The sequence below is a fragment of the Notamacropus eugenii genome, chromosome 2 (assembly GCF_028372415.1).
Source record: "Notamacropus eugenii isolate mMacEug1 chromosome 2, mMacEug1.pri_v2, whole genome shotgun sequence".
NCBI lineage: Eukaryota > Metazoa > Chordata > Mammalia > Diprotodontia > Macropodidae > Notamacropus > Notamacropus eugenii.
Window position 1 is genome coordinate 416218158 of NC_092873.1, and position 21725 is coordinate 416239882.

At 37.4% G+C, this 21725-nt stretch overlaps 1 protein-coding gene across 1 annotated transcript in view; it reads right to left on the reverse strand.

Annotated features, from left to right (window-relative positions):
* MTARC2 (mitochondrial amidoxime reducing component 2) overlaps positions 1–18173 on the reverse strand; it is a 38408-nt gene extending 20235 nt beyond the window's left edge. Inside the window, exon 1 of the mRNA XM_072647792.1 lies at positions 17654–18173. Coding sequence (XP_072503893.1) covers positions 17654–17964 — 311 coding nt within the window. The 5' untranslated portion in view covers positions 17965–18173. The remainder of the gene's footprint in view (positions 1–17653) is intronic.
* Positions 18174–21725: the final 3552 nt, after the last annotated feature.

Here is a 21725-nt window from a genome sequence, read left to right on the forward strand (position 1 = left end):
AAATGCCACAAGGCCCATCAACAGCTTTTAGAGATTGGCTGTATTCCCTGAAACCTCTTGGATCTGGTCTTGAAGTCAAGAAAAACTGAGTTTGAATCCCACCTTTAACACTGTTATGTGACCCTGAGAAAGTCACTTAATCTCTCCTCTATAAAATGATGAGCTCTAAGGTCTTTTCCAGTCCTAAATCCATGATCCTATGACATAGGGAGGTGGACAGAGTACTGGAGTTTGAGCCAGTAACAGATCTGAGTTCAAATCCTGCCTCAGCCACTTACTAGCTTTGCGTCTTTGAACAAGTCATTTAACTACTCAAGGTCTCAGTTTCCTCAACTACAAGACAGGGATGATAATAATAGCACTTAGCTCATGAGGTTGTTGTGACGATCAAATGAGAAAACATGCATGAAGTGCTACACAAGCCTTAAGGTGCAAGCTGAATGCCTAGAAAATTGCTAGGTATTATTAGTTATGAGAGGTGTTTCCACCAGATAGAGTCCAGGAAAATCATCAATTTTTCAGATTCCAAGAGGGAATAAAAAGCAACCTAGATTGGAGATTGTGCCTTGTGAAACATGATACAGTCTACAGATGGACAAGATTGGCTATTTCAGAGGTATGAAAATCCCTCAGGTAAGAAAATTCCCTCTAACAAGGGGTCAGCAACTTTTCTATAACATAATGTTAAAGAGTTGCCTACAGCACTGAGAAGTGACTTCCCCAGGTCACACAGCCAGTGGGTATCATTTGGGTACTTGAACCCAAGTGCAACTGGCTCTCTGTCCAGGATAGCTCTCTGCCTCTCTCTATAAGGTAGTTTAGTTAGTGAACTTAGAGGACCTTACTCATCAGAAGCTCCATCCCCTCCACCTTCTTCTCCCTGACCCCATCCCCCAACTCCCAACTAGATACCTTAGACTCTAAATAGGAGTGAAGAAAAAGCAAGATTCTTCTAGAATCATTTGACCTGGAATGAGATGGGTTCATTGAGGATTACCCAGGATTACTGTCATGTAAAATTAATCTCCTAGGTAAAGATTCCAGGCTTCTGCAACCAAGGACCCACAAAACAGCCTCTGGGGTGGAACTATGATGGAGTGAGAAGCACACTGGATCTGGAGTCACAGTACCTGGATTCAAATGTTGATTATCCCTTGGTACTTGCATGACCTTGGACTAGACAGCCTTTAAGTTTTCTTAAATCTGTGATTCAAATTCTGTTCTGCCTAATATACATGATTCCTCATCATGAATCATTCATGTGCTTATTCAATATCCTGAAATCCCTCACTACCTTGACCTTGCTAAGAAGCAAAGATTTACCAGCACAAGTTTGATAGAGAGCTATACTGAGACTCCCAAACTCATATTCTGAACAGAACATAGAGGAAACAAGCAGGTAAATGGGGGTCTCGTGTGTGTGCGCGCATGCATGCATGTGACAAAGTAACCATCAAACAAAAGATCTTCCTCATCTTTTTTGATGGGCAAGCTTTTGCCTTTGACCTCCTTCTCTTTCTCTCTCACCACTCTTTCCTTTGGCAATCTCTTCCATGTTCAGAACTTCATCTACCATTTCTTTGCAGACGATTCCTCCACTTAAATCTACAGCCTTGATCTCTCTTCTGAGCTCCAGTCTCATTTTTCCTTCTCCTCTGGTAGCAATCACCATGGAAGTGTAGGCTCTCATCTCCTCATGTCTGGACTAATGCAATAGACTGCTGGTTGCTCTGCAAGTCACAAGTTTCTCCCCACTCCTCTGCATTCTCTGTTCCGCCTCCAAAGTGATTTCCCCAAAGCACAGGTCTAACCATGCCACACTGCCCCCTACTCAATAAACTCCATTGGCTCCCCTTCACCACACACATACACACTCCTTTCCAGTCTTCTTATACCTTACACCACCCCCACCTTCTTGCTGTTCCTCAACCAAGATATTCTGTGTCCTAATTCTGGGCATTTTCATTTGCTGTCCCCCATTCCTAGAATGCTCTCCCTTGTCATCTCCACCTCCTGCCTTCCCTGGCTTCCTTCAAGTCTCAGCTAAAATCTCATCTTCTGCAGAAAGGTTTTACCAATTAATACTAGTACCTTCCCTTTGTTGATTATTTTGTATTATCCTGTACAGGCTTTGTCTATACATGGTTGTTTACATATCATCTCCCCACCCCACCCACCCCACCCCACCCATCCCAACAGTGATCTCCTCAAGGGTAAGAACTGTTCACTGTTTTAAACCCCGATGCTTAGGACATACAGGAGGTAATTAACAAACTATTGACTGACTGATCACAGGACATTTTCTCCACTTGGATATCTCACAATCACCTCAAACTCAATATGTCTCTTTGCCCTAAACATGGGAAGATTTACTTAAGAGGTCCTGCTTTGTCCATTAGAATCTCTAGAATGTGCACTATGCTTGCAAAGGCCTCTAACTGTCCACATGCCCTCAAAGCAGCATCAATGATTTTAAGTTCTAGAACCAGGTCATAGCCAACCAGCTGGTTATCACCATCATCATTATTGCTTGGATTATGATTATTATTATAGTTATTGGTAGGGGCTCAAATGGCCACAGCACTTATTTGTGGGGAAGAGAGATTTCTGGCTTTACTCAAGAACAGTATGTCTTCCCAGAACTCTCATCTATTACTGCTCTCCACACACTACTCTTGAGTGAAACTAGAATGCTATCTTCCCCACAAACATGCACTATGGTCATAACAACAATACTAAAAAACAATTTATACCACTTTAAGGTTTACAAAGCATTTTGTAAATATCTCACTTTATTTTTACAAAAATCCTGGGATGCTGGTTCTCTTATAGTACCCATTCTACAATTGAGGAAACTGGGGCAGACAGAGGTGAAGTGATTTGCCCAAGGTTATACAGCAGTTTAATGCCAGATTTGAATTGAGGTCTTTTGGACTCCATGTCCCATATTTTATCCATTGTACCACCTAGCTCCTTCCATGCATTTCTTCAGGCTGTCAATAGGAAGAACTGACTTTTATATAGCATTTCACATATACCATCTCATTCACTCCTCAAAACAACTCTGTGAAGTAAAAACTACAAACCACATCTTGATGTCTGGGAATTACAAAAAGGAGGAGCACACTGGTTGGCTCTGACCTGATTCTAGAACTTAAAATCATTGATGCTGTTTTGAGGGCATAAAGACAGATGATCTTGTTAGCATAGTGTACATTCTAGAAAATCTAAAGGACAAATCTACTTGTATTTAATTCAGGAACTTAGGTCAACCTTAGATGAAGTGGTAATCTCTACTCCAAAGAAATTTAAGCCTAGATAAAACATAAACTCTTAGAGATGGGATCCCCAAGAACTGATTAGTTATTCTACTTAATTATACACATTCACTTCAAGATACTGATGATAAAAATAATATTTGAACATATTTTTCTTTATTGAGTCCCTGTCTGTATAACATTTATTTGGGCCTTAATAAAAGGGAAATAGTTTGAACTTAAAAAAAAAACAGATCCCACCTGACTATAAGTCCAGTGTTCTTTCAACCATGCCATGCTGCTTATAGAGTGTCTTCTTTTCCTCTTCTCATCTTTAATACCCAAATTCCTTTGTGAAGTCTTCTCTAATTCTGCCATAAGTAATGACTTTTCTCCTCAGATCTTATATAGTTCCTTGTTTTGTAAACCAATAAAATACTCATCTTATAATATCACATATTTTATTCATGTCAGGTTTATCTCTATACTATTCTACAAATCACATGAGATTAGGCTAAGTAGACAGTGGAGAGAACACTGGGTCCAGAGTTCAAAGACATGAGCTCAGATATGGCTTTAAATACATTTTAACTATGTGACCCTGGGCCAGCCTCAGTTTCATAAATGACAACAATACCTATCTCAAAGAGTTGTTGCAAGAACCAAATATGATAATATTTGTAAAAAGCTCTTAGCATAGTTCCTGGCACATAGTAGATACCATACAAATGCATATTCCTTTTCCCCAAGGAGATTATCTTTCCAAACATTCTATGTCCCTCCAGTGCCTAGCACAGAACTCTACATATAATAGTTTCATAATAAATGTGTCATACAATATTCTTTTTATCATCTGAAGACTTCTAAATATGATATGAAAGAAAAATGATTCCTTCTAAAATGGTTTTCTAAGAGTGCCTGTGAAGTTTCTTTCCTCAGTGAGATGTTTTGAGTATCTTGAAATGTCTTAAATGGTTTAGGTATGACATCAAAAAGGAATGGAGAAAATAATTTCTTGAGGATGATATCTAAAAAAGAAAATTAAGTGTTGAGAGGAATGAACTAGGAGAAAGAGAAAGGGAGAGGTAAAATGTAGTTAATCATCTTACATAAAAGAGAGAAGAAAGAGCTTTTACAATGGAAGGGAAGAAGGGGAAGGTGAGAGGCAATAAGTGAGCCTTACTCTCATTGGATTTGACTTCAGGAGGGAATAACATACACACTCAACTGGATATGGAAGTTTATCTTCCCTTATAGGAAAACACGGGGGGGGGGGGAAGAGGATAAGAGAGTGGGGATAATAGAAGGGATAGTAGATTGGGGGAAGGGATCATTGGAAGCAAATATCTTAGTAGAGGAACAGATGAAAGGAGAGAATAGAGTAAATGGAGGGCAGGACAGGATAAAGGGAAATATAGTTAATCTCTAACAACATGACTGTTATGGAAGTGTTCTGCATAACTACAAATGAATGGTCTATATCAAATTGCTTGCTTTCTCAATGAGGGTGGATGGGAAGGGAGAAAATGTTGAACTCAAGGTTTTAAAAATGAATGTTAAAAATTGTTTTTACATGCAACTAAGAAATAAGATATATAGGGAATGGGGTATAGAAATTTATCTTGCCCTGCAAGAAAATAGAAGGGAAGGGGATGGTGACAAGGGATAAAAGAAAGGGCAGATTGGAGGAAAGGGTCATCAGAATATAAGCTGTTCTGGTGTGGGAGGAGGGGAGAGATGGGAAGAAAATTTGAAATTCAAAATTTTATGGAAGTAAGTGTTGAAAACTGAAAATAAATAAATTTTTAAAAAGAAAAAAGGATTATATATAAAACAGTGAATCTTACATTAAACAATTTAATATAAAAAAACACAAAAAAATAATCTCTTGAGAGTTCTTTTCTCTATAGGCAGAATACCATTAACTCTCAGATAAGCTGAAAAGTTACATGATTGTAACTACAGTTGAAAAAGCAGCAAACAAAATCTGTAGGTAGTTATAGATACATCAATTGATTAATCGATGTGAGAGAAAAAGAAAGAAAAGAAAGAAAGGAAGAAAGAAAGAAAGGAAGGAAGGAAGGAAGGAAGGAAGGAAGGAAGGAAGGAAGGAAGGAAGGAAGGAAGGAAGGAAGGAAGAAAGGAAGGAAGGAAGGAAAGGAAGAAAGAAAGAAAGAAAGAAAGAAAGAAAGAAAGAAAGAAAGAAAGAAAGAAAGAAAGAAAGAAAGAAAGAAAGAAAGAAAGAAAGAAAGAAAGAAAGAAAGAAAGAAAGGAAGGAAGGAAGGAAGGAAGGAAGAAGAAAGAAAGAAAGAAAGAAAGAAAGAAAGAAAGAAAGAAAGAAAGAAAGAAAGGTGTTTTTATTGCCATACTACTCCTATTCAAAGATAAAGATGAAAGGTTAAAGATATGGTTTTATGGCATCCCAGTCACAACCTAAGGAAATAAACAGGTAATACTATTATCACCTTCTGCTCAAGTAATAACCTTTATCACCCACTACAAAGTACTATTGTCCAATAAATGAGTAGTTACTGTCCTTTGGAAATAGTGATATGGGGTTACTTAGGTCCATGTTATCAAAAACTAGAATGCAGTCATACTCTGTACCAGTTTACAACATATTTGTTTCAAACTGTTTTTTAAATTGTTTCATATTTGAAACATTATTCTAGCTTTATTTAAAATGATGGTGTCCTTGTACCTAGGACACTATGTGTGGCAGTTTTGTTTCCCACACTACAATAAGGATATAATACAGCTATAGAATAATCAGAAAAAGGCAAATGATTATGGGACAGAAGGAAGTTATGATGTAGGATAAATTATAAAGATATTAACTCCTCAGTCAAAAAAGGTAAACTCTGAAGACATTATTACAATTTACAATAATAACAACTCACATTTAGATAAGCTCTAAGGTTTATGAAGTATTTTCATCACAACCATCCTGTAAGGTAGGTAGCACAAGTATCATTATTCTCACTTACAGACAAGTAATCTGAGGCTCATATAGGTTAAGTGACTTGATGGTTACACATCAAGTAATTGGTGGAGCCAGATCCAAATCCAACTTTGTTTTCATTATGTGAAAAAATTTTGATAGATAACATAGACAGGATGAATACGGACATACTCACCAAATCATAAAATACTAGATGACATCTTCTGTGAAACTTGAAGTAATTTGAGGACAAATAAGGAGAATTATTTTTTATTTGGGAGTACTAAACTTAAAATAATCAATTCAAAATTATTTGGAATGGTTCAAGAAGAATTTTAAATTTCTTTTAAAATGGTAAGTAAGAGAGCATCTATATGAAACTGAAGGGACAACAACCATGGAGAAATGGAACAGATTTGACGGCATTTTTGTATGACAGCATTTCTCATCAACAAAAAGATGTTAAAAGTAGTTGAGGCTTATACTTTGTCCTTTAAGGCTTATAAAGCACTTTACTATGTATTTGATCCTCAAAATAGTCTTGTGAGCTAGGTATTAAAGACATCATTATCTTCATTTTGTAAATAAGGAAAAAGTCCCAGAGAGGAGTGACATAGTCACACCACTAGCAAGAGTCCAAGGTGGAATTCACATTCATATCTCTCCCGACTCCAGAGCCAGATTTTCTTCTATTATACCAACTGTCTCTCCTTTGAGTGCCTCACCACTCAGTATGTGGAAATGGAAAGGGAACTTAAGATGAAATCAGAAAAAGAATCTAAATCTGACTAAATATACATGGTACGAATCAATGTTGGAAACAATACAATTCTGAGATTATTGAGGGACCAAGTTTAAGAATTTCAAAGAGGAAAAGATAAATATTTGAAAAAGCAGGAAATATAGTTTATCTATAAAGCAATTAACAACTACCAACTCATATGCCACCATTCTCATCTCTGTGAGATTCTTATGAAAATGATATATAGGATGGGCATCCTTGATGAAAGTATGAGAGAGATATGGGCAGACTTTTTCAGACCATTTTCCATATGAGACTGGCATCACAGTTACACAACTGACTGAGAGATGTGGAGAATGCATGATTCTGCTAGGCTTGTCGTTGGGTGAAAACAGTGAGGTGCTTGACTGGTGGAGAGAAAAAGTAGTTTTGTACACACACATATATAGTCAAATAGAAAAAAATCTTTGCACCATATATGTGTATATATATAGTTGATTTAATTCAATGCAACAAACATTAAGTACCTAGTGTGATCAGTGAATCAACTAGCATTTATGAAGCACTTATTCTGTGCCAAGTGTTGTGCCAGGCTCTGAGGACACAGAGTATGGTGTATCCATTGCATCAAGACGATAACTCTACAAATCTTCCTCAATAACCACTCAAGAGAGACCAGTTTAATAATCTATATCCAATACATTTGGCTAATGTGCAGCTTAAGTTTTACTGAACTACCTGTTTTTCTTCTCTTTTATGTCCTCCTCCTATTGTTTATTATTATACTTTATCAGGAAACTTGTTAGCTGTGTGGTTTTAAGCCAAGTTACCTCAGTTACGTGATTTGTAATGTGTTTAAAGAAAATGCCTTACTTTAATTTGATAACTTACTATATCCGAAAGATTGTTAGAAATGTGACTTCTTTAACTCTTTTGGGTTATGGATTTAATTGTTAAAACACTGACATGGAAGAGTAGTAATCAATATCAGATTAGTAGTAACTGAGTTAGGGTGTCAGTATTTTAAGATTTCAGGATCTAGCCCCAAGATTAAGTGGTTAAAGTGCAGCGATTTGACTTCAGTTAAGAACAAGAAGTTGCAAAGGAAAAGGTTTTTAGAAATCAGTCTGTAACCAACTATAGTCTAAGAGCAAGGTTAGATGATCTGGTTAATCATGTTCACCCATCTTTCAGGAAAAATCTGTAGGAAGGCCTTATTAAATCTGATAATACATAAATGTTGGATATTGGTAAAGATGTTGGTTATTATGATTTGTGATTATCATATGAAATCTTAAATTTTTCCTTGTATTGTTCAGTTATTTAATTATTATTTAATTCAACTCCTTTAAGTAACTCGGAAAGCTCTTGAAGATTTCTGTCTGGGGAAACTGGCTATGCCCTGCCAACATTAAGTCAAATTCCTTAGGTCTCTTTGCCTAGGCAAAAAGCAGCAATGTAACTTAGAGTCTTGGGATTTTTTAGCCCAGCACATTTTAAGCTAACATGATAATAACAGGCTAAACTGTTAGTAAAACTTTGTATGTACTTCCTAGTATATGTAGTTTGGAATTCCCAGAAGGATGGGAATGGGGAGCTGGAATGCTCATTCTTTATCTGATAAGTTTCAAAGGGAGAAGCAGGGAATCCTCGCTCCTACAGGAAGTAAAGGAAAAGGTTATTTGGATCTGGGAACTGTCACCACATATCCTTCAAAAAAGGCAGAGGAAGCGGGGGGGAGGAGGGATATATGAATTTATGGATAATAATCTTTTTTCTTTTAAAGTGCTAGGAATATTAGGCCTTAGAAACTAAAATATTACCATTCGCAATTATAAATCCGGATTTGATTTGATTTAAGCCAAAATCCATCCCAAAGGAAATAAGAATAGGGTCTGAGAGTTCTCTCCTTTTCAGTATTATTATGGTAAACTGCAACCTAACATGAAAAAAAATTTGTTTGTTGGTATTAAGAAATTTATTAGCTGTATGGTTCCAAGAAAGTTTTATTTACCTCAGTTTACTGTTCTGTAAGGAGATAATAATAGACTCTACCTCCCAGGGTTATTGAGAGGATCACATGATTGTAAAGTGCCCAGCACAATGCTTGGTATAGAGGGCAAAAGAATGTTAATTGTTTTTATTACCTCTTTAATTAGACATATTTGCTTCATACTTGATAACTTTATATGGGTTTTTAGATGTTATCAGTATACAATGCCAAAGTTGATGAGATGAATGAGTTAGAAAGGAGTGCTTGAAGCAGTGCTTGAGCAAGCAGGATGCAGGATGTGAGATATGAGATAAGGTGCACTATGTGACTAGTCAGAAAAGTGATCAAAGAAGACTGCAATTTTTGTCCCCACCATGGACTTATCTGTGTGCTTTCACAAATGACCCCCAACTACATGACATCTAGGAACAGCCCTTCTCACTCTCTCGTTCTCCTTGTTTAACTATATGACAAAGACAACCCCAGAATACCTGATATTCCAGACATTCCAGACATATCCCTCCTCCCACTCTCTTGCTCCCCTTCCCCCTACCTTGTCAAACTGTATTTAAACCAGATACCTAACCTGGCTAATTGCCCTGCCTCCCATGGGTAAAGGCCCACTGTGTGTGTTACCCCAATAAATGCCTTTCTTTAACTTGGAGGTTGTCTAAGTGAATTATATAATGGCACTGGGACCCACCTGTCTATGCTTCATCAAGATGAACGATTTTCTGTGTAAGATAATTTAGAAGCACATTCATCTGACTTGATAGTGGGTTTGTTTTAAATTTGAAATACATATTGTTTAGGGCATTGCTGTGTTTCTAAGTTTTCTTCTATTGCGTAATTTGGTAAACAATTGTATCGGCTATTTTGTTAGAAAAAACAATTTCTCTTACAATCTTGATGTTGCTGGATTAAAAGAATTGTACTGTCAAAAGAAAAAAGATTGAATATGGGAAACTATTAGGTCATTCTATCAGCTCTGCTGACCATGTGTTGTCATATTCTGAAGTACTGTACACACAAAATTAAAAACTTGAGAGTTTTTCCTATATTAAAAAAAGTTTCACCAAAAATTATTTAGCTATTACTTATGAAAACTGTGAGACTGTTAACTAAGCTATTTGGAGTTATTATTTTAATCAAATGTTTATACAGGTGTTTTAAAAGGAAAATTGGTACTTGTACAAAGAAAATATCTTGCAAAATATACTTTGTAAACCCATAAGTTTTCTTAGAACCATCTACTCATAAATTCTTATCAACCCTGTGCAAGAGTTTTCTGTGTTGTGGAGTTCCTACTGAGTAAATGCAAATCCTTACACACAATGGGGGTATGATTTTCAAGCTTACTTCATCTAAGGATATATGTATGTGTGTATGTATACGTGTGTGTATATATACACATATATATGTATATATACATATATATATATATACATATATATAAATTTGGAGGTTTACAGCAACTGTCCAGTGTTGATTTTCTAGGGGTTTAAGTGAACTATCACATATTTACTATGTGGGATTCCAGACCATAATTATTTTCTTAATATCTAGTGATATATTTAAAGACAAAGGGAAGAAAAAGATATTGAGCAAATTTTTAAAAGCCTGATAAATTTTATTGTGATAAGGCTAATTTAACTGATATGTTCTTTTTGGCTTATAAAATTGAATCTCCTCCCCACTGCAAACACCTTTTGATGAGAGGTGGATGGAAATTAGGAATTTTGTGATGATTAGGAATTTATTTTGTCATAGTACTTTGGGATTTACGTTAATAAAAGACAATTTACATCAACTTAGTTTAAGTAAAAAATCTTTTGTAAAAAAATCTGTGATTTTTACACTAATTTTACTACCAATTTATTACTAAATGACACTAATTTACTACTAATTTTTATTTGTAAGCTAATTTATTGCAATATTTTCATGATATTGATAATAATTATGTCCAAACCTAGCATGGATTTCTTCTTTTTACTCTTAGGTGTGTTCTGTCCTTAGACCAGCTTCAAGTGGGCAATTTAGAAGAAAAGTCAGCAATGAGCAACATTTGACATCTAAGGCAAGTGAATATTTGTCCCTGGGAATAAAGTAGGAAGGTTACCTTGGGAAAGGGTGGACATTCCTATATAAGAAATCTGTCCGCCTGATTCCATATGCCAGGCTACTAGTGGTATAGCCTTGAGGATCAGTTCTGATGCTGTCATAACTATGTTCCTGCTTATAAAACTCTCACAGTCAACTTCTATTATCAGGGTAGAGAAAAAGTGGAAGTTTGCCATTGCAATACAGGATCTATTAGTTATTAGATTAATACTAAAGCATTTGGATTACTGTAATAAACTGTAAGTGGGAAAGATCTTACTGTTTTGATCTGAATTTATTGTTATTCCATGACCTAAGCAATAGTTAAGGTAGTGCTTGAACTTGTCACATGTATAAGATTCAGTTCCTGAAGTATTTCATTCTTTCAGAATTATATGAGTATAATTGGACAAAGATAAACAAGCTTGTGAAACAAAGACGTAATCTATTAAACTGTGAGGTTAAAGTCAGTAACCTCTTTTGCTTTTGTTTTAAGGAGAAGTATTTCAGCACATTCAATTATGTTAGCGAAGAGTAGTAATTTACGAGCTATCTTGGGTCACCCTAATACGAAATCTGATTTTACTTATGTTTGTTCTTTAATCTGGGATTAGAACATGTGTAGAAATGCATGCAAGCTACTTAAAAGTCATCTTAAAGATGTTCCTATTGCTTAAAGTGATTCTGAGACCAGTAGTCTATGCTTATGTCCGTTTGAACATCATTAATAACTAAGCCCATTTTACTGTAGACATTATTTCACATAATCTGTTTTCTGTATACAATCTGGGATTATTATATTTATATATCCCATCTCAAATCTTTTGGTGTTTGCCATTAAGCATCTCAAAGCAAAATCATTTGTGTAATACTGAATTTAGGAAAGAGACAACATCTACTTGGCATGAATACTAGTTATATCGAGAATGTGATTTTTGATGATAAATCTCTTACTGTTACCAATGTGAGATTATAGTCAATACTTGTTACCTAGGACATGTGATCCTTGAGAGCTGAATCCACCTGGCACTGATTAATGCAACTTGTCATTAAGACTTTATGGGACTGTTACTTGATGTTATTCTAAATTTGACTCCAGGTATGATCACCAAGGAATGCTATTGAGCCAATGATCCATGATGCCAGCAATCCTATGGGGTTTACATGCTTGAAGTGCCAGGGGAATTCTCATGGAGAAAAACTGGGAGAATTATTTTTGGCATGGGCTGAGGTAGGATTTTCCTGATTCAGTTTCCCCAGTATAACATTTGAATGGAAAATATCCCACTTGGTTAACTTTAAACTTAGCTTAATGCAATTGACTATTTATATAACTTTTACTTGAAATTGACATCAAAATAAAGAATACTTTTCTTTATGTCCTTGTTCTTTTATAGCAAGTTTCTATAATCATGTCAGATGATCAGTATGAATACAATATTAAATCTTTATCTTATAGGCTAATGCTGGACCACATCTACATTACTATAGAAAGATGCAGGTATAAGATTTGAGCTATTTGGCCTGGAATTTTAGTCCTTTCTATATTCCAGACAATTAACTAATTAAGTATTTAGTCTTGACATCTGTTACTACTTATATATTCCTTGGTAAGTTAAGGTCCTTTAATTTCTCATAATGGTTCAAGGATAATTAGGCAAATGATGCAAAGATTTGTGAAATCAGGATATGACGCTGCTATTTAGTTAGAATTATAATTGTCTCACTTCTGTATTAAGGAAAGGAATATGAACAGTTAGTTATCTTAGAAGAAGAATGGCTTATGGTCTACCTTGTAAATGCCTTAAAGAGACATCCAGTTTTGTTAGGATTTATTCATTTGAGTATGGTTAGAAGTTGGAAATGTTTTATTACAAGTAATTTACTTGATATGCACTGTTTTGAAACTGATTATTCAGTGTATTTATATATACCATTCAAAACCTTTTGTTATAACTGGAGTTAATCTGGCAACTTCTTAAATAAATTCATTTTTGTATGAGTCCATCTTATAAAAAATGTTCTGTTATTAATTCCTTATCAGAACCTCATACTCCTAATGGAGGAGTGAATAATGCCTTATATAAAAGTTGGGTCTAATTTTCTGTTTATATCTAAGTTTCATATATATATACACATACATACATATGTCAAAATGACAATTGGCCAACCTAAAATTATCAGATCCCTAGTCTAAAAGGTTCCAAATTTGACTCTATAATAGTAGAGATATAAGGGTTGAGTTACTTTCACTGTTAGAACTGGTTCTTGGCAAAGGAAATTCAAAATTGTGTTAAAACCAATTTTTTAAGAGATTTTTAATGGAGAAAGAGGATGTCTACAAGTGACCTGAGTCTGGAAACTGCTCTGACACCACACCCAAACCAGAAAGCTGCATCAGATGGTGTCCCAAGAATCAGATAGCTATATGAGATGAGACTTCTGAGCCATAAATAGACAATTATTTTTACTGTTTTCTTTTTCCCTTTTTATCTTTTATCTGCAAGATCTGCTTGCTCAAGGGGATTGCCCCCTTTGGTTCTGTCAATGCATCAATCAGTTTCTCCCTTTTTTCCCCTCACATTGTTACCCATCATAAGCCTCACAGTTAAGAAAACTTGACGGAATGTTTGTAATATCAGTGATTCCTTGGGAAGCCTTCATCTCTCAATTAGAATCAAATGGGGGAATTGAGGAATGAATATTTCTCTCTTTAATAATTATTATATTAGGACTAAGTTTTTCCCCTTTTCTACTTCCTCATCCAGAAATCAACCAATGTGGAAAATCTCTCTTGAAGATTTACCTAGGCCAAGATCTAATCAGATAGAAAAAGAAATTCTTTCTTAAAAAATTTAATTAGTATTTTATTTTTTCCCAGTTATATGTAAAAATTTTTACCATTTGCTTTTAAAACTCTGAGTTCCAAATTCTCTCTCTTCCTCCCCACTCTCCTTCCCTCACTGAGAAGGAAAGCAATCTAATATAGGTTATACATGTATAGTCATGCAAAACATTTCCATAATAGTCATGTTGTGAAATAAAACACAGACAAAAAACACTCAAGAAAGTAAAAAGAAGTATGCTTCAAACTGTATTCAGACTCCATCAATTCTTTCTCTGGGGATGAATAGCATTTTTCATCATAAGTCCTTCAGAGTTATCTTGGATCATTGTATTGCTGAGAACAGCTAAGTCATTCACAGTTGAAACTCTTATATTATGGCTGTTACTTTGTACACAGTACATTTCACTTTGCATCAGCTCATATAAGTCATCCCAGGTTTTTCTGAGAGCATCCTGCTCAACATACCTTAATTAATGGGCATCCCCTCAATTTCCAATTCTTTGCCACCAGAAAAGAGTTGCTACTGAAATTTGTGTACATATAGGTCCTTTTCCTTTTCTTTTTTAATATCTTTTGGGATATAGACCTAGTAGTAGTATAGCTAGGTCAAAAGGTATGCCTTTGGGCATAGTTCCAAATTGCTCTCTACAGAATAGTTGAATCAGTTCACAACTCCACCATCAGTGCATTAATATCTCATTTTTCCTACATTCCCTCCACCACTTGTCATTTTCATTTTCTGTCCTATTAAGCAATCTAACAGGTATGAGGTAGTACCTCAGAATTGTTTTAATTTGCATTTCTCTAATCAATATTGAGTTAGAACATTTTTACTATATCTGAAAACTGTCCTGTCTAGGAAAAGAAATTCAAAGTGCAGGCTAATGGGTGTATTCCTGCTCATTGGATTTGCTCAGACAGGTCCTAGGAAAATGTTCAGTCCCCTTATTATCAAGACAGGTGATAGGAAAATTTGATGTCTCTTTGACCAAGATTTGGGTAACCTAAGTCACATACCCCAACATAGCCCACCTCCCATTTTATTAACCAGTCAGAATTGAATAGGCCCCCCTCAGGAATATCTCCACTTCAAAGGGTATATAAATTGTGTCCCAATGCCATCAGGGGGTCTTTGGTCTAAGAGAGATGGCCAAATGACCATTCTTTTATTAATAGTCTTCTGGCCTTATTAATAAAATGATTAAATTACCCAGGACATATGTCTCTTGAATTTTTTAATCATCCTATATTATATATATCTTATATTACTTATATTACTACTATGACTATTAATGTCATCACCACCACCACCACCAATACTGGAGCTGCTGCTGCTGCTGCTGCTGCTGCTACAATTATTGTCATTATTAATATTATTATTAATTACAAGGAATGGTTTGCTGAATAGAGATCTAGGACAAGAAATGAAGTGGTGGAATAGGAAAAAAACTTTACATCAAATTTCTCCCAGAATGGTCTGGTATCCAAGATATATAAACAATTTCTAAATGTGCATAAGACTAGTAGCCATTTCCAACAGATAATTGGTCAAAGAATATGAACAAACAATTCTCAAAAGAAGAATTGCAAAGTATTCACAACCACATGAAAGAATGCACCAAATCACTAATAATTTTCTTTTAGAAATTAAGATCAAAACAACTCTAAGGTTTCATCTCACACTCTCCAAATAGGCAAAAAATAAAAATAACCAAAAACTGACAATAATCAATGTTGGACAGGTTGTGGAAGGAGATAGATACACTAGTACATTGTTGGTGGAGCTATAGAACAGTACAACCATTTTAGAAAGCAATTTGAAACTATGCAAATAAAGTGATGTCTACACCTCAAGGAAGATATTAATCAGAAGAAAGTCTCTTATAGACACTAAAATATTTACAGCAGCACTTTTTGTGATAACAAAGAATTGAAGACAAAATAGACACTCATCAACTGGGGAATGAAGAAAAGTGTAGCACATGAATGTAATGAAATATAACTGTGTTATAAAAATTGGTGCAATGAATACAGACAGAAAAATCTACATGAATTGATGCAAAGTGAAATAAGCTGAGCCAAGAAAACAATATACATAATAACTACAGCCATGTAAATGAAAAGACAGACATGGCAAAAAAATCAAAAGTGACTTTGGTCAAATTATAAAAACTAAGCATGATTTAAATGAAGAGATATGAAAGGACAGTCCTAACTCTCCCCTCCCTTCATGGAAGTGGGAGGTGTACAGGTGTTATACATTGCACACACGGTTTCAGACTTTTTCAATGTATCCATCAGTTGTGTTTATGGTTTTTCCTCTATAAAAAATACTATATGTTACATGAGATGACTCTGGGAGAGGAAGAGGAGGAGGGATATTTGAGATAACTATGATGATGTAAGAAATGGAAGATATCAATAAAAACTTATTTAAAAAAAGAAAAATTTCCTGCCATATTACCGGTTTCCTTGTTTTGTCTTATTTAGTGGTTTACTGAAAGTGACCCAGCTGGAACTAATAAGCTTTTCCTGAAGATTAAGCAAATACTTGAGAGGTCCACCTTTCATAGCTTAACCATTAGCTCTTCAGGCACTGACTGGGTACTCTTATGAGTGTGATATATCTACCTTGAAGCAGCCAGTAGAGAAGTGAATGAGCAGTTCAGATAATAATGAACAGTAGATAAATAAACACAGGGAGGGAAGCATCCTTGAGAGATCAATTTGTTCATACCCTGAAATCCCATACAGGTCCACAGCTAAATCATCCTCGATATATCAATGCTCCAAGGTGGAGTGGAAAGAGTCCAGAATTATGCCTCAGAGTATACCAGCTCTGCCACTAACTGGCTTTGTGCCCTTGGTCAAGTCATTTTACCTGTTAAGTGCCTCCTTTCCTCATCAACCAAAAAAACACCCATTGTATGCCAAAGACTGTACTAAATTTTACTACCGTACTGATTTTATTCCTCTGTATGGGAATATACACAGTAACCCCTAATACACACACATCCACTATTTCCTCTTTAGACTACAGGTTGCAAAATAACATTACGACAAAAAGAGGCATGGTCATATAGTCAATGGAGAAATGGTGTCAGAGTCAGCAAGACCTGAGATAAGTCCCACATTTGACACATACTAACTGCGAGACCTAGTGTTCTTAAACCATTCTCTACGACTGTAGGTTACAAAAGCAAGTATCTCATCTTTAATCCCAAAAGCAAGTATCTCATCTTTAATCCCATCATTAATAGATGGGAGTTCAGTATATCAAGAAAACCACAGGTTCAGTCTTTATCCCATATGAGGATAACAGTTTGGTCTGAAGTCCCTGAAAATCCTGATGAATGTCCTCCAATGCAATGATTCTACATCGTTTTTACCAAAGGCATAACCACTTTTTGAAAAGAAACTAGATGGAAAATTAAAAACTCTAAAGTTGTGTTACATGGTCATTTAACAGCCCTTGGAGGGCTGCCTGACAAAAGCTGCACCCCAGAGTGCCCCTAGATGGCCACTGATCGGTCTTCTGCTGATACATGTGTTTTAGGATCCCGCGACCTAGAAGAACCCGACAGAGCTCAAGCACACAGTCCGGAAAGTCCAGAGATACGGGTCCGCCTTTCCCAGTCTTCCTCTTCCGGCTAAGAGGAGCCCCTGGCTTCCCCTGGCACTCGCACCCCACTTTTCTCTACTCTTGCACTCTACAGCCCCTCACGCCTTCTGCCAGTCCTGGGCTGGGGCCGTGCTGGCGCCCGGACCGTACCTGTCTCTCAGGTTGCCACTGCGCAGCCCCATCTCGGTGCATTCGGCTTCGTCCACAAGCACCCCCTTGCAGGACTTGATGGGGTAGATCCATAGCTGTGCCACGGTGCCCACCTGCTGCAGCTGCCGCTGGCCCCGCCGCCGCCGCCCCCGCTTCCGCTGCCCGGCCCCGGTGCTCCAGGCGGCGGCCCCCAGAGCCGCGGCGGCGGCCAGTCCCAACACGGCCGCCCCCAGCCAGGCGGCCCTGGACTGCGCTGAGATTGGGAGCCCAAGGCGGAGGCGCGAAAAAGCCGAGGAGGCCGCGATGCCCATGGCAGATGCTAGATCTCCAAAGGCAGGGCGTAGTGGATCCCGCCGGCGGGTGGCCGGTCTCGATGGGTCAGAGAAGGGCACTGGACTCCAGCTCCCAACGATGTGGAGCAGGAGGGGTCAGGGCTTCACTCCGGGACTCCTGCGCACCCTTTCTCCGGAGGGGCGGGGAGCAGAAGTGAGGTGACCGGTTTCTGTTACACACACGGATTGGGGGTTGTGCACACACACACACACGCGCACACACACACAGTAGGGCGAGGGGTTTGTGCACACATACACCTCTTCCCAAACCTAAGACTGATTTTAGTGAAAAGAGAAATAAAAATGCTGGAGGGCATCCAAGTCTTTGGTGTCTCGTGATTAGGAAGGATATTTATTGAACTTAAAAAGGAGTGTTTTATAAACATTAACATCTTAGATACATGAATCATTACTGTTATTGAACTTTAACTGTTGCACCCTTTGGTTGCCAGTTTTGGATTTGGATGACTGCTTCTCTGATAAATGCGCACAGTAAGTTCCAGTTTTTTGCCTCAAATAAAGGACTTCTAAGTAGGGAAAAAGTACTAAGTTTCTAACGCAAACCCGCAGAAGTTCCACCAAACTCGCCCTAGCCCCCAGTCAAATGTTTGGGTTTTGTTTTTTTTTAATTTCCCTGGGAATAGAAATTACGCTGCGGCCCTTACCCCCATTTCTACACCCTTCCCCGTGTTCCCCTTTTCCCCTCGAGGTCTAAGACGCTTTTCATTCCCTTGTAAATCTTAATAATCCCCCGATGTTCTAGGCGTCCCCAACCTCCTCCCCATACACACTCCCCCCTCCATTCCCGTCCTCACTCCTTTCTTTGTCCCCATTCCCATCCCCAATCCCTTTCCCAATCCTTCTTTGCCCAGAAAAGTCAGTATCGCTCTCTTCCATTCAGATTCATTAAAGTGACTAAAAGATTGTTAGAAGATTTTAGAGATCATCTCCAATTTCCACAATTTTACAGCGAAGGAAATTGAAACTGAAACCCTGGGGAATGAAGTGATTTGTTCAAGGTCCCAGAACAATGAAGTAGCCCTGTGTGAATTCGAACCCAAGCCTTCTATCTGTAGTCCTCCTCCTTTTTCACTGTGGAAGAGTGGAAAGAAGACGGTCTGAGATTGAAGACAACTGGCTTCCACACTTGATTTGACCACACTAGAGGTGGGAGATTAAGCAAGTCATTTCCACTCCGAGGAAACTGCTTCCTCGATTATGAAGTGAAGGAACTGACTTCATGATCCCTAAAACGTCTTCCTGCTCTAAGATGAGCGTCACACACACACACACACACACACACACACACACACACACACACACACACACACACACACACGTGGGGGGGCGTTGTTTTTGAGAGATTATCCTGTTTTAAAATGGCGTGCCTGGGGGCTACCCCAAAACTTCCTGAGGCTTCAGTGGGAAGCAGCCAACTTTCCAGGCCTGGTATTGGCTGTTTCCGTTCCCTCCCTCCTAAGGAGAAATCGCCCGTGCTCAAATAAACAGGAATTCACCGAACAGACTTTGGCCCGAGTACTTCTTCACAATAGGAAAGAGAGAGAGAAACCCTGGACCGGATCTAGCAAAAGCTGTGTTATACACCTCTTAGGAATTAGTCCCTTCATTTTCTACAATTCATCCTTAGGGGACAGAGAGACAGACACAGACAGACAGAAAGAGACAGAAAGAAACACACAGAAACAGAGAGAGAGAGGAGGGAAGGAGGGAGAGATGAACTCTTCTAAAGGAAAACTTTTCTATAAAAGGTCAGATTAAACTGTCTTGTTATGTGTCTCTGAACTATTAGCCTGTCTCTTTTGTATTGCAAAGAACCTATGGGCAAGAACAGGAATTATATAAATTGTCCCAAAAGTTTAGTTCATTTTCAAGCTTAATATTTAAAATACACTAAGATTATGGGTACACCCCATATCTAGTGCTCTAATTAGTAAGGATATTTATTGAATTTACAAAAGAATGTGTTTTATCAATATTAAAGTCATAGATGAATTATTATTACGCTTATTGAATTTTGACTATTATACTCTATGCCAATTTAGGTGTGGGTTGGTCCTCGTGGCCGAAGAAGACCAGGCCATCAGAGAAATGATGACATGACTTGCATTTGACTTTGTTTTGAGTGAGGGAGGGCTGTGCAGGTCACCAGTCTCACTTCTCCTCCAGAGCCATCTGGATCCAGTAACCAGATATTCATCAGAATGACTGGGGATGACCCAGGATGAGGCAATTGAGGGATAAGTGACTTGCCCAAAGTCACACAGCTAGAGAGTGTCAAGTGTCTGAGGTGAGATTTGAACTCAGGTCCTGCTGACTCCTGCACTGGTGCTCTATCCACTGCATCACCTAGCTGCCCCACCAATTTAGGACTTGGATGACTAATATGCATTCCCAGATTAACATACACATTAAGTAAATTTCAGTTCTTTTGACTCTAAAGCAGACATTTGAACACGACAAACATAGTTGATAGCCTCACAATTATCACATTTTGCTTATAAATCTATGCAGAAGTAACTATCATTTATTTTGAAATCCCATTAGGGTAGGTGTTCATCTAGGTATTTAGGCTGCTAGTGGCGATGGATACAATGCTGAGCTTGAAGTCAGGAAGATCTAAATTCAAATGCAGCCTCAGTTAATTAATAGCCGGGTGACCTTGGGCAATTCATTTGACTTCTATTTGCATCAGTTTCCTCATTTGTAAAATGAAAATCATAAGAGTACCTCACAGGGTTGTTGTGAGGATTAAATAAGAAAATATTTATGAAAAGCACAGTACCTAGCACATAGAAGTGGCTTAATGTTTATGCCTTCCTCTCTGAGCCTCAGTTTCCTCAAATATAAAATGGAGTTAGACTCCAGTCTCCAAGCTCCCTTCTAGTTCTAAATCTACGATCCTATAAACTTAGTGCCTTTCTATATCATTTTCTCCAGTCTTTGAGAAAGAGGCTCCCTTCCCCTTTCCAAGGCCGACTTGTGACCTTGAACCTGTCCTTTCTCATCTTTTTCTGATGGTTTGCCTCTTCTATCATTCCTCTTCTCTTTTTCATCTTCAATACTTTCTTATCTACTAGTTCCTTCTCTGCTATCTACAAACCTGACCACATCTCCTTTATCCCTTAAAAAAAAGAAAAAGAAAACTTTTTTAATCTACCCACCATCTCAAGCTATTATCCTTTATCTCCTTCCTTCACAAACACACAGAAAAAATTGCTCTCCCATTTATTTTTTAAAATTTTGTTTATATTTAAATTATAAAACAAACATTTTTATAACAATCAAATAATAAAAAGGTGAATGCACATGAAACTGCAAATCTCTTATGTACAACTTGCTATTCCTTTTAAATGTATAACAAGTTTATCATTATAAATTTTTACCACTCATTTTTCAACCCCTTTGTGATCTAGTTTCTGACTCTACCACTCAACTGAAAGTGCTCTCTCCAAAGTTATCATAAAACTCTTGATTTCTCAATCCAGTGACCTTTTCCCAGCCCTCATCCTTCTTGATCTCTGCACTTCTTGACTCTCACTCCCTCCATTCTCCTGACCACTCTGTCCTCTCTTGGTTGTCCTCCTGCCTGCCTTACCATTTGTTCTCAATGTCCTTTGCTAGATCATCATCCATATCCCAGGCAAGTGCAAGTCATGTCATTATTTCTCTGATGGCATGGTCTTCTTCGGCAATGGACAAACACACACATCCATATCCCA